The following is a 12,169-nucleotide window of genomic DNA, read 5'->3' as shown; positions in this document are numbered from 1 at the left end:
GCAGATGCGGGACCAGAAGCCATCAGTGTCCCGCATCCTACGAGCGCGGTGGAGGCCGCGGCGTGAAATTTAGAGTTTCCATCGATCGAGCAGCAAGGGTCTGGCTGATCAGCTCATCAAACGAACTCTGGGCTTGGAACGATTGACTCCTGATAGCAACCAGAACATGAACATCGTATTCTTTTCATCTGGCGTTTCGGGGCTTGATTCAGTACGCATTCGAGTCTCTGGATGGCTTTTCAAGAACGCGATGTGACAGCTCCTGCATTTCCTAATTTTTCGTTCAAATTGGCGACATCCACTCCCTCATGATCGCCAATAGAATCCTCCGGCCGGCGAAATGTCGCATGCCAACATCGATTGAAACGCGGATAGCAATAATTGCTGGTAATGCAAATGCATCGTTCGTGCACAACGATGTCGGGTTACACTCCCATGTCTCCTTGAAATTGACGCGTGGCGCCAAACGGAAAACGACCATCGCAGTCGACAGTCTTCCCCAGGGCGTACTACCACCTCTACCGAAGGACGAGACAGACAAGCCACCGGAGAAAAAGTATCCACCTGTACTCCAACAGCACCTCAACAATGTCCGCAAGTTCAGCGACTGCGTCGTGCTCACCCGCGTTGGCGACTTCTACGAGATGTATTTCGATCAAGTCGAGCAATACGCGCCACTTGTCAATCTCAAAAGGGCCAAGCGTGCTACGGCTCTTGGAGATGTCGCCATGGCCGGATTCCAGCACACTCAACTGGACAGATACTTGAAGATGTTCGTTCAGGACCTCGGAAAGCAAGTTGCCATAAGCGAACAGATACGCCTGCCAGACAGTCAACGCCTTTTGAAGCCAGGTGCCCCGATGTACGATCGAAAAGTGACAAGAGTCATCACAGCTGGCACCTTGATCGACGAAAACTTCGTGGACCCTTTCGAGAACAATTATTTGCTCAGCGTCCATGTCAAAGGAGTAATCGCCAGTCAGCTTGAACAAAGTCAGTCGCTGGAACACAACACCAGGAACATCAAGGTTGGTTTGAGCTGGGTCGACCTTTCCAGCGGAGATTTCTTCGTTCAAAGCAGCGACGTGGCTTCGCTAGCATCTATGATTGCGCGCATTGGCCCTAGAGAGATCGTGTTGGATGTAACGCTTCAAGACGCGTCCTCGTCGCTGGTGAAAAATTTATTCGGGAACACGGGGACGCCGCTACACTTTCAGGACACCTCTCCCAATGTCTCCATAGCTGACTGGTCGGACTTGCTCGAATCGCCGCTGTCAACGGAGGAACAGTCTGCGTTCACCGAGTACGAAAAAGCAGCAGGCAGCTTGATCCTTGAATATGTTCGCAGTCGATTGTTCGAGAGTAGTATCAAGTTACAGTCCCCCGTCAGGCGATCGCCGGACGAATACATGGTCATTGATAAACAAAGCTTGCGTGGGCTCGAGATCCGCCAGACCCTCAAGGATGGATTGACACAGGGCAGTCTCCTTCAAACCATCCGGAAGACAGTCACCAAAAGCGGCGCGAGGTTGCTGAGCCAGCGATTAGTATCACCATCGCTATCGCTGGCAACCATCAACGATCGACTTGACTTAGTCCAGGAACTGCGCTGTAAGGATTCTCTTCGAGATCTTGTCCAGGGATTACTTCGCAAGACTTTCGACACATTTCGATTGCTGCAGCGTTTTTCGATCGGCAGAGGTGACGCAGACGACATGCTTGGGCTCGCCAAAACAATTGAAGTGATGCAGCAGACTTTCGAAGCCTTGCAAGAACACGTGCAAGCGAGCAAGCTGACGTCCGATCAAGATTCAAGCCCCGATTTTGATCCTCTCACCGACTTGCAATGCTTTGAGAATCTACTTGGGAGGTTTGAGCTGAAAGATCCGGTCAAAGTTGCGAACAGCATACAATCTACCATCGATGAAGAGGGACTCTCGCGCAAGCATCAAGCCGAAGTCGACCAAGCGACCGAAGCAGAGGCAATGGCGGAAGAAGTCATGAACGCTGATGCGGCCGGCGAAGCGCCACCGAAGCTGGCTCGTAGAGCGTCAAAAAAGGCCAATGGCGGAGCTGATACTGCCATAAGTAATGGCGAACAAGATATCTGGATCATGCGAAGCAATGCGTCCCAAACGCTCTCAAAAGCGCACAGGGACCTACAAGGTCTGCTCCTAGAGAAACACGAGCTGGCTCAAAAGCTTCGCCAAGAGACTGGGCTGGAGAGCCTTACACTCAAATGGAGCGCACAGTTGGGCCACTTCTGCCACGTCAAAGGCAAAGACACGAATGGCAAGATTGCTGCCCTTCCAGGAGCACGCAGTATAGGCTCGACGAAGTCGACCCGCACGTTTCACATCACTGAATGGACACACCTTGGCGTCAGCATCGACGATGCTAAATTGAGAATCCGCTCTGAGGAAGAACGTGTATTCAACAAATTGCGCGGTCAAGTCCTTGAGAACCTCATGAAATTGAGGAGAAACGCTGCAGTCCTTGACGAGCTTGACGTTGCCTGCTCCAGTGCTATAGTGGCAAAGGAACGCAGTCTGACACGTCCGGTTCTCAACTCAAGCACCTCGCATAAAATTGTCGGCGGTCGCCATCCAACGGTCGATGTAGGTCTCATGGACCAAGGCCGCCATTTTACGCCCAATGATTGCTTAGTCGGCGACAGCAACGAGATGATATATCTCATCACTGGTCCAAATATGGCGGGAAAAAGCACCTATCTGCGACAGAATGCTTTAATCACCATCTTAGCGCAAACAGGCTGTTTCGTTCCCGCGGAGTATGCTGAGCTTGGCTTGGTCGACAAGATTTTCTCTCGCGTCGGCTCGGCGGACAACCTGTACCAAGACCAGTCGACATTCATGGTTGAGATGCTCGAGACGGCGGAAATTCTCAAGCAAGCCACCCCGCGTTCTTTTGTTATCATGGACGAGGTTGGCCGCGGCACTACCCCTGAAGACGGCGTGGCGGTCGGCTATGCTTGCCTACATCATCTCCAGCATGTCAACAAATGCCGTTCGCTATTCGCGACACACTTCCACGCGTTGGCAGGCATGACTGAAGAGTTTGAGGGTTTGGGGTGCTATCATACCGATGTCTCTGAAGATGACGATGGAAGCTGGGCATATGTGCATAAGCTTCGGAAGGGTGTGAATAAGAAGAGTCATGCACTCAAAGTCGCACGCATGGCTGGATTGCCTGAGGGAGCGATTGAGATTGCAGGGCAGGTTCTGCGTGATATGGAAAGAGGAAGGGAACACGCTTGAGATTGTACTGTACGTTGGAAGTGAACAAGGCACCATCCCAAGGAGGCAGCATGGCCATGCGTGTACACTAAGTAGCCATGCGTGTACACTAAGTATAGAGACGAGCTAATTACTCCGGAACAACCACGTTTGGGAGATGTTCATTGGTGCCAGCGAAAGTAGTTGTTCCCTCTCATTCCGCGACCCATTCCGTACTCCAGAAATCCACGATCTCCCTGCATCTGTCATCGCCAACAAGATCAAGCAGATCTCTGAGATCATTCATTGCGGAAGCGTCGTAGCCGATTCCCTGGAGTTTTTCGTGACCGTCCCGGTTGAGGTCACTCTTCTGCGATGTTTCAAGCAAAGAATGATCCGAGCGAGATCCATCCAAGTCCAAAGATGATGCGCATGCCGTGGCAAGCTCGCGCAGACTACTTTTGAAGTCTGTCACGAAATAAGCTGTCTGCCTATCCATTGGCGGCTCGGTAGTGCAAAGCTGCAGCAACTCGAATGGCGCTGTGGCAGGAGCCAGAGGCTGTACCTTTCTCGAAATCGTGTTCACGTGCTTTTTGAGGAGCTGTGGCAGGCCTTCCAATGCGGCGAGCGGCAGGATTGGAACAGGTGGGATATCTTGACGTGGAAGCAGAGCAGCCTGTAGTCTGGCGTATGCGATCACGCCATTTGTATCGGTAGCCCGATTGCTATCATTGGCAGTAAGATCCTTGACTGTCACGAAGGTTGAGGCTATTGGAGGGTTGAGTAGAAAGACAATCGCGAGGTCTTGCCCACCTGTCAAAGCGGCAAAATGGTGGATTCGTTCTAAGGTGCACGACAGGTTGGCATCGGACACTGAGCTGGGTGCGAGCAGGAGCAGTCGAAGTTCGGTTTTGCTGTCCGCGCCGTTGATAGAGCCCGGAGGAGTTGGAGGAGGGATGGCGAGGTCACGGGTCCCCAAGTTGCTTTCTATGTGCGAGCTTGAGCAATGCTTTTCCCATTTCTAGATGAACGTGCATACCTCGTAGCTTCAAGCCATCAGTCGAGATCAAGGATGGCAGCACCGAAGCATAAGATCGGCGTCTTCTGAGAGCCGTGCAAAACATAATGACGATACCTTTGGATGTCGCTGCAATTTCCCACTTGACGCTTGTTATGTTGCTTTCGCCAAGAAGTGAGGTCGAGTTAGAGATTCAGTAAGGCTGCGCGCGCGAGTTACAGAAATCTGGCTGAAGAGCCTTTCTTAATACAGAAGTGGGGGGTATCTCATATGTACATACACACATTGCGGTGGAAATCTCACCCGCTTTACCGCGATTTGTTCGCCGCCGACACCGTATCTATCCGGACTGGAGGCACGCCGGATGCCTGCTTAGTGGCTTTCTCGTCTTTTGGCGCTGCTTTCTCTCCCACAACAGCTTTCGCATCGTCAGCAGCCTTCGCACCGCTGAGCGGCGCTGTAGTGCCCTGCGCCGACTGGCTCGCCTTAACCACGTCGATCGCTGAGTCCTGGTTGGGTTCTGTTCGCATCCACCATCCCGCCGGATTATACCATGCAAATTTCGCAGGCTCTTCATCTTTCTCCGACAGCGGATCCCAGCCTGGCTCATACTTGTTCCGTAGTCTTTCAACTTCCGCCTCTACGATGTCCAACCGATCTTCCAACACTTCTCTTTGGTCTTTCGCCTTGCTCCTGCTGCGCCAGCTGTCCCAGACAAGCAAGCCTACAGCGACCGCGAATATGAATGACTCCGAAAAGAAGTTGGCACCGAGCTCTATAGCTTTCGCCTCGCTGAGCGGTCGGATTCTTGGTACATGTTGCTTCTCTTCTTTCTTTGCCCCGCCCTCGGTCTTCTTGCGTGCTTGCTCCTCATCATGCTTCTTCTGCTGTAGCTCCGTCATCACCGTTGGAGTTTCCGCTTGTCGTTTCTTCTCTTCCGCCATTTTACGTTCACGCTCGGCCATGCGCTCCTGAGCAGCGCTGTCGTGCAGCATGCCCAGGCGCATGCGCATGTCTATCCTGTGAACACGCTGCGCCTGAGCAACAGCAAAGCGCCTGAACCCTTCATGCTCTTTGGCCTGCCTCTTGATATAATTCTACATCAAGACGTGTCAATGAGGTGTGAAACATTGAAGTGATGGCTTGGCGTACGTACGCCAATCGGTTTTGCGAGAGTACGGATTGCAAGCGAGGCAATCTTGAAAGTGAGTGACATGATGCGCGCAGCAAGGAACCACACGGATGCAACGATCCGACAAGAGCTGTTCAGAACATGGTCGACAGCAAGTTGCAATATTCCCGTCGTGACCCGTGAGCGAGAGGATATGTCATCTCTTGCCTTCTCATCCGCGCTTTCAGCTCCGATCCGCGGCTCGAGCTCTGCGAACGCGAACCGAGCTTTGCGCACAGCCCGACGTTGCCTAGCAACGCATCCGTAAACTCAACACCAACCTCAAGCCTCCATCCGATGTCTTCGAGAATGGTCAGCGCAGACAAGGACGGCTCTTGTGCACATCCGGCCAGCGACAACGAAAAATGTCTTCCATCCATGCTGAGCCTCCTCCACCCATCGTGACCGAACCCACTGGTGTCAACTATGCGACAGGCCCGTCGCTCGGAAAAGGCGGTTTCGCCATCTGCCACCGCGCAGAGCGCTACGATGGCAGCAAACCGACCGGACACATTGTTGCCCTCAAAATCGTCAAGACGAAGATGGAACCTGCGAAGCTGGCGCAAAAGGTGCGACAATGGAGGCATTCTACCGGAAAAGAGGTGTGCTAACGCGGTAAACAGTTCGTCTCTGAGCTGCAGATCCACTCGAAGCTCTCGCACCCAAACATTGTGACATTTTACCGCGCCTTCTCTTTCCAAACGAGCACATATGTGGTCCTGGACATGTGTCCGAACGGTTCGCTAGCGGACATGCTGAAAAAGCGAAAATGCTTGACGCTCCCGGAAATCCGACGATTTGTGATTCAGATTTGCGGCGCAGTCAAATACCTGCACACGCGACATGTCGTGCACCGCGACTTGAAGACTGGCAACCTTTTCCTCGACGCGAACATGAATGTCCAGGTCGGCGACTTCGGTCTCGCAGCTCTGCTTGTCACCGAGAAGGAAATGGAAGTCAAGCGACGAACCACGATGTGCGGCACACCCAACTACCTTGCGCCGGAGATTTTGGAGAAAGGCAAGGGACACAACGAAAAGGTAGACCTGTGGTCTATCGGCGTCATCACATACACTCTAGCTGTCGGCAGAGCTCCCTTCCACGCCAGCAGCAAGGAGGAGATCTACAAGAAGCTCAAGCAGGGTGAATATAAATGGCCGGAGCTTAGCGCCACCCACAACGACATCTCTGCCGACCTCAGGAACACGGTCGCCTCACTGCTGGTTCCGGAAGAGGATCGCCCTGAGCCCGACGACATTATTGGCCAGCCCTTCTTCCGAATGGGATACGTCCCTCACCACATCCCAGTCGCATCTCGCGAGAAGATCCCTCAATGGTCCGAAGTTGCCCTCCCCAGCAAAGCTGCCCGCGACCAAGGCTACACGGACTCTTGGTTCGATCTTTGCAAGGAAGCTGGTGTTGGCAGGACTCCCGACGGCTCTTGCTTCAAGCTCAACCGTGGAAGGAAGATTAAGAGTATCGTCCATGATTTCCACAAGGAGGCGCAATTAGGAACGGCACCCGTGATGCCCATTCCGCAAGATACTGTCTACGTCTCTACAGTCAGCGATTGGGAATCTGCTGGAAGCCCCGAACCCCAAGAATCCGATTCTTCGAGAACTTCGACCATGAGAGGAATGCGGGAGATCTCACACAACGAGGTGGTCAAACCCAGATCAACCCTCACCTCCGAGCGAAGAATCGCACGCGACACCGAAATGATGCCCCCTCCTACTAGGCCAGCGTCGAGAGTAGCAGCACGCACAGGATCTGTCCGCCGCGCAGCCAGAACCCTTAGCGAGGAGACGGCAAAGGCCGCCGAATCAGTGAAGATAGCATCGGACAACGATTCGGTGCCCGCCTACCGCACAGTCCGGAGTCGCCTCGCCACCAGCTCGACAACCGGCACCCTTCGGGAATCAAACACAGTCTCCAGTGCCGGCTACCAAGCGTCGCAGTCCCAGCAAAGCTCCGACGCGGCTCCCACAAAACCACAGCGAACCACCTCCATCAAACGCAGCGCCGACGCCAGCCTCGCCAGACGGCCCCGGGCAACCGTCAAAAAAGCAGACCGCCCCGTCTCCCCACCCGCCAGCGCCGGCGCCTTCGCCACCCTCGACGAACTGAAACAAGTCTCCCCCCTGCGCAAACCGCGCCGCAAAGCCGAGGCCGTCGTCGAAATCCACTCCGACCCCGAAGACCAACCCTGCCCCCCAACCCTCTCCCTCCCGCCCCCACCCCGCATGTCCAGAACCCTCCCTCGCCCGCGCAAACCCCTCCCCACCCTCCCAGACGACACCACCACCACGCACCCCTCCAGCGACCCCTCCTCCGTCCTCACCCGCCTCACAACCCTCCGCTCCAACCTCCTCGCCTCCCTCTCCAACGCGCCCCCACCAACCAACGCGCCCCTCCCCCCCGCAAGCGCCGCCGCCCACCTCCCCTTCGTCTGCAAATGGGTCGACTACAGCATCAAGCACGGCGTCGGCTACGTGCTGCGCGACGGCACCGTCGGCTGCGTCTTCAACGCCTCCGCGCGCGCCCCTGGCACGCCCGTCACGCACGTCTACAACGCGTGCGGCCGGCGCTGGCTCGCGAAGCTGCGCCGCGACCTGGGCAACGCGGACAGCGTGCCGCTCGAGATCCTCGAGGACGCCGGGCAGGAGGGCATCAGGCGGAAGGTGTTCAAGGGGCTCGGCAGCGTGGAGGCGGAGGAGGCGCGGCGGAAGGTGCTCGGCGTGCTGTGGGCGAAGTTCGGGCGGTACATGTGCCAGAGCCTGGAGGGGGATGTTGTCGTGCCCGGTGGAGAGGCGGGAGCGGGGCGCGGGGAGGTGTTTGTGCGCTTCTACCAGCGCATAGGCAACGTGGGGATGTGGGTGTTCGCGGACGGGGCGATGCAGGTGCACTTCCCGGACCACACGAAATTGGTCCTGAGCGCGGACGGGACGCTGGTGAGCGCGACGGTGATTTCGGCCGAGGCGGCGGCGCACTTGCGCGCGGAGGGGGAGTTGCTGCCGGCGCATATTGCGGGGCGGGAGGTGTTGGGCGACACGGTGCGGGGGCTGTTGCATGAGAGTGGGCGGGCGAGGGCGCGGGTGGTGAGGGCGAACGAGGTGGAGAGGAAGCTGGGGTTTGTGGTGGAGGTTGTTGGGCAGTGGATTGCGAACGGGGGGTTGGGGAGGTTGGATGCGGACGAGGATGTGGGGACTGGGGAGAAGCTGTGCTGGGAGGGGATGATGGTGAAAGATCAGGCGAGGAAGGTGGAGAGGGTGACGGTTGGGAGGTTTGGGGGTGATGTGAGGGAGACGGAGAAGGCGCCGGCTCGGTGATGATGAGTTGTGCGCTTCTCTTGACGACGACACGGACGGCGTTTTCTGGGATGGGTTTCTTTTCCTTTTTTTCTGATTTCCTTAACTCGAGGCTTCCGAGTTGGCTAGCGAGGACTCTCGTATTCTCTTTCAGGTGCATTGGAAGAGGCAGGATTGCGATGGCCAGCGTTGCAGCGGTCCGTAGCATTTAGATGCATATGTAAGATCTTGATTCTTTCTTCTAAAAAAAAAGCCGTGGATATTCCCCCCTAATTTAGTGAAACGCCTGTGGTTCTGGTATCCTGTGTCGCTCGTCATGATATCCCAATCCAATTCGTGGCAGCACATTAATCGACAATGCAAAACAGGGAAAATGAAAAGCCCATCACCATCTGTCAACCTCCATCTCTTGTCGAACAGCTCCGACTCCGAATCCTGTCATCATGAGCTCCTCGTCCATTCCTTCCTCATCTGCCACGCTCGCCGGTTTGCTCGGTAATCGTGTCAGCATGGTGGCAGTCGCGTCCAAGAGTTCCAGAGCTCCCTGGATCCAAGGCGCCTTTCCGGCACTGACGCTAAGTGTCCACTTGAACTCGTTCAGACGTGCGGCGTAGAAGGCCGCTTCCTCACTCCCAGGACTGGTAGCTTGCAGCAGCGCACCGAAAGTCCCGATAAGGGCAAAGTTAGACGCTGAAGCAAAGTACCAAAATGCACTGAGGTGTTCCGGACGCAGCCGATTGACAAAGTCCATGGCGCTGATGAGGCGGGTCTTCGCAGCAGAGCGGCATATGTACATCATGTAAGACTCTGAGGGCGTGGTGGGAGGGCGGAGCGACTGGACAATGCGGCGGTGGATGCTAATCTCGGTGGCAAAGTAAGCCAGGTGCAGGTAACCCGTCGCGCTAAGCTGGTTTGTGTTGTAAGAGTCCATCTTGCACTCAGCAGGCAGCTTGGCAAACCACTCCTTGAGACGGATTTGGACGGGTTTGGCACGGTTAAGAACAAGCTGTGTGGCGTACTTGCCGGCACGATCGATGTCGGCTTTGGCAGTCTGCGAGTAGAAGGTGTCGCACACTTCAGCCATGATGGATGTGAGGGTGATCATCTGGTTGAAAAGGGAGCGGCCACGAAGGGTTTCCTCGTCCTCTTCGTCGGTGGTGGAGTCAATGGGAGGAACAGATTCGTCAAAGTCGTCCGGCACAGGAGTCGGAACGTTCCAGTCAGCCGCAGAGATGTGGGAAGGGCGACCATGCCCAACAGCACTCCACTTGTCCTGCATATAGAGTGCCCATGCTAGTCGCTTGCGCAAACGACGTTCCCACAGAGGGATGGACCAGTTTGAGCAATCCAGATGCAGACCGATGTCTTGACCGAGGGCGACGAGTTGTACGGTAAGTGTCCAGGTGCTTGACTTTGGTCGTTGCAAAAGCAGTAGACCAGCCTGCACAGCGGAAATTTTGGGTCGTTGCATGGCCATTGTCAGGCTGGTGATGGCAATATACTCCAGTCGGGCAATGTCCGGTCTAGGTTGCGAGGCAAGGGTGGGTTCTTGCTGCCACCATCCAAGAGCCAAAAGATACATTGCAGCAAGCAAAGGCGGGTTGAATTGTCGATCGCCATGACGATGCCTATCAAGAAAGGCCTGCTTCTGAATGATAGGAAAGCTGGGATGGACGTTGCGGAAATAGATCTCGATCAATTTGTTGCCGTGAGGACCGACTATGCGTTCGATATCGGCCAGTGCCCTCGCCTCGTCGTCAGGCATGGGAACGTCGGCGTCGTCGTGTGTGCTGAAGTACTCGGTGCCGGTTACTTGACGGAGAAGGCCAACTTGAGATTCCGTTTCATTGGTTTCGTTGAAATCGCCCAAGCCGATCAAACGAGCGTCCAATGCAGTAGTTTGGCCGACATACCTGCAGTGTCGATGCCGTTGCAAGCTCAACGATTCATCGACGACAGACAGCACTTTGGTGCCAGCAGGCTGGACCGGAGGCGCAGGGGCGGGAATGTTGGATAGATCGAAGATGGGCTGTTGGGGTTTCGTTGCTGGCGGCGTCGAGGCCTTGACGGAGGATGCAGCCGACCTCTTGTTCGGCGAGGTGTCGGATTTGTTGGTGTCGTCGACCTTGCGCTTTCGGGGCTGGGCGTTCTCGACGAAGGTGCAGTCCTGCTTGTGGAACTCACACAAGACGCAACGCCGACCTTCCTGCAACACGCACTTGCTTTTGCGGCGTCGACAGCCGTCACAGGGGCGTTCTCGGCGCGGACGCTGGGGCGCACTCTGTTGCAGCTGCTTGAGGGCGGGGCGGGACTCGTTGTTGTCCATCAAGCGCTGCTTGGGTGGCGACCAGGCGGCGATGTCGCGCGAGCAGGGTCTGGGAGCCAGCGGTTGGACGGCCATCGCAGTCGCCATGGCTGCGGTATGCGGCGTGTATAAGGCGTCGGGCGGTGACGTGGAGGGTTGATATCAGGAGGATAGCACGTCCCAAGACCCGCCTACTCCGGACGCCTCACGCAAGGGGACTGGCTGGGAATCCCGAGGAGGCAGGCGGTGCTGGAGCCAGACGCGGGAGGAGTAGGCGTGCAGATAGGTGATAGGGCTGGGGTAGGATTTGGGAGTGTGGATTTAATGGGTAATAATCAGGGAGGCGTTATCGGATGCGCGCTGGCAGCGCTGCGGGCAGGCGTCAGACAGGCTTCACACGCGGTCTGCCGGGTCGCAGAGGGCGGCAATGAGGATGAGATGGTCGAGGGCGCTGGGTGTCATTGGGCCGACGGGCGACTGGAGGAAGGCGCTCTCACGCGAGCAGCAGCAGCAGCGGCAGCAGCGAGGGCAGGGACGGACGGCGTGCGGATCATTCACGGGGTGGGAAGGACGCGCGATAAGAACATGTGTTGGTGATTATGTACGGTCTGCCTCACGCGGCTGGCTCATCAGCCAAGGGTCTCGCGAGCAGGAAGCGCAGGCTGGACAGTCGCATCTGTACGTAAGAAGGGCAAAGCAGTACGTGAGAGAAACAGAGGGTTTAGGTGAAGCCGCGACACAGCCTTTGCCTGAGAGATAAGGACGACACCCGCCCAATCACCGCGCGCGAGAGGTCAACGGAGCTAGGCCGCATTGGTGTTGCTCCCTGGATCGCAGCTGCCGCGGTGGCAGATCTCGCGGAGAGGCTGCAGGCGCAATCCTGTCTCCCCACAGTCACGTGTGCACGCATGACTTCACTGCCAGGCGCCAGTACGGTGCCTTACCTAGTATTCCCGGCTGCGCGGACAGGCGACGGGCGACGCTGCCTTCAAAGCGCCTGAGGCCTGCGCTGCCGAGGCTCAACCCAAACAAAGCGGCTGTCCTCTGCTCCATCATCCATGGATGCGGAAGTTGCGGCAGTGGTAGCTGTCCGCTGTGCTACGGCGTCCTAAGGCCTCAACCATCGAACAT

At 56.3% G+C, this 12,169-nt stretch overlaps 4 protein-coding genes across 4 annotated transcripts; 2 read left to right on the top strand and 2 right to left on the bottom strand.

Moving 5' to 3' along the window:
- Positions 1-308: 308 nt before the first annotated feature.
- WHR41_01162 (uncharacterized protein) lies at positions 309-3,278 on the top strand (the record flags this gene model as incomplete). The annotated part of the gene is made up of 1 exon (XM_069369768.1): positions 309-3,278. The coding sequence occupies one exon, from the start codon at positions 309-311 to the stop codon at positions 3,276-3,278; it is 2,970 nt and encodes a 989-aa protein (XP_069233091.1).
- Positions 3,279-4,562: 1,284 nt separating this feature from the next.
- Positions 4,563-5,470, bottom strand: WHR41_01161 (uncharacterized protein; the record flags this gene model as incomplete). Its single annotated transcript, XM_069369767.1, has 2 exons — positions 4,563-5,351; positions 5,411-5,470. The coding sequence occupies 2 exons, from the start codon at positions 5,468-5,470 to the stop codon at positions 4,563-4,565; spliced, it is 849 nt and encodes a 282-aa protein (XP_069233094.1).
- A 320-nt stretch (positions 5,471-5,790) lies between these two features.
- On the top strand, positions 5,791-8,754 carry WHR41_01160 (uncharacterized protein; the record flags this gene model as incomplete). The annotated part of the gene is made up of 2 exons (XM_069369766.1): positions 5,791-5,994; positions 6,049-8,754. 2 exons carry the CDS (start codon positions 5,791-5,793, stop codon positions 8,752-8,754), a joined length of 2,910 nt encoding a protein of 969 aa, XP_069233093.1.
- Positions 8,755-9,118: 364 nt separating this feature from the next.
- Positions 9,119-11,146, bottom strand: WHR41_01159 (uncharacterized protein; the record flags this gene model as incomplete). Its single annotated transcript, XM_069369765.1, has 1 exon — positions 9,119-11,146. The coding sequence occupies one exon, from the start codon at positions 11,144-11,146 to the stop codon at positions 9,119-9,121; it is 2,028 nt and encodes a 675-aa protein (XP_069233310.1).
- Between the last annotated feature and the right edge of the window lie 1,023 nt (positions 11,147-12,169).

The sequence above is a fragment of the Cladosporium halotolerans genome (assembly GCF_011745625.1).
Source record: "Cladosporium halotolerans strain TM138-S3 chromosome Unknown Sca3, whole genome shotgun sequence".
NCBI lineage: Eukaryota > Fungi > Ascomycota > Dothideomycetes > Cladosporiales > Cladosporiaceae > Cladosporium > Cladosporium halotolerans.
The sequence above is the reverse complement of the archived record's forward strand: the minus strand, read 5'-3'. Positions and strand labels throughout refer to the sequence as shown.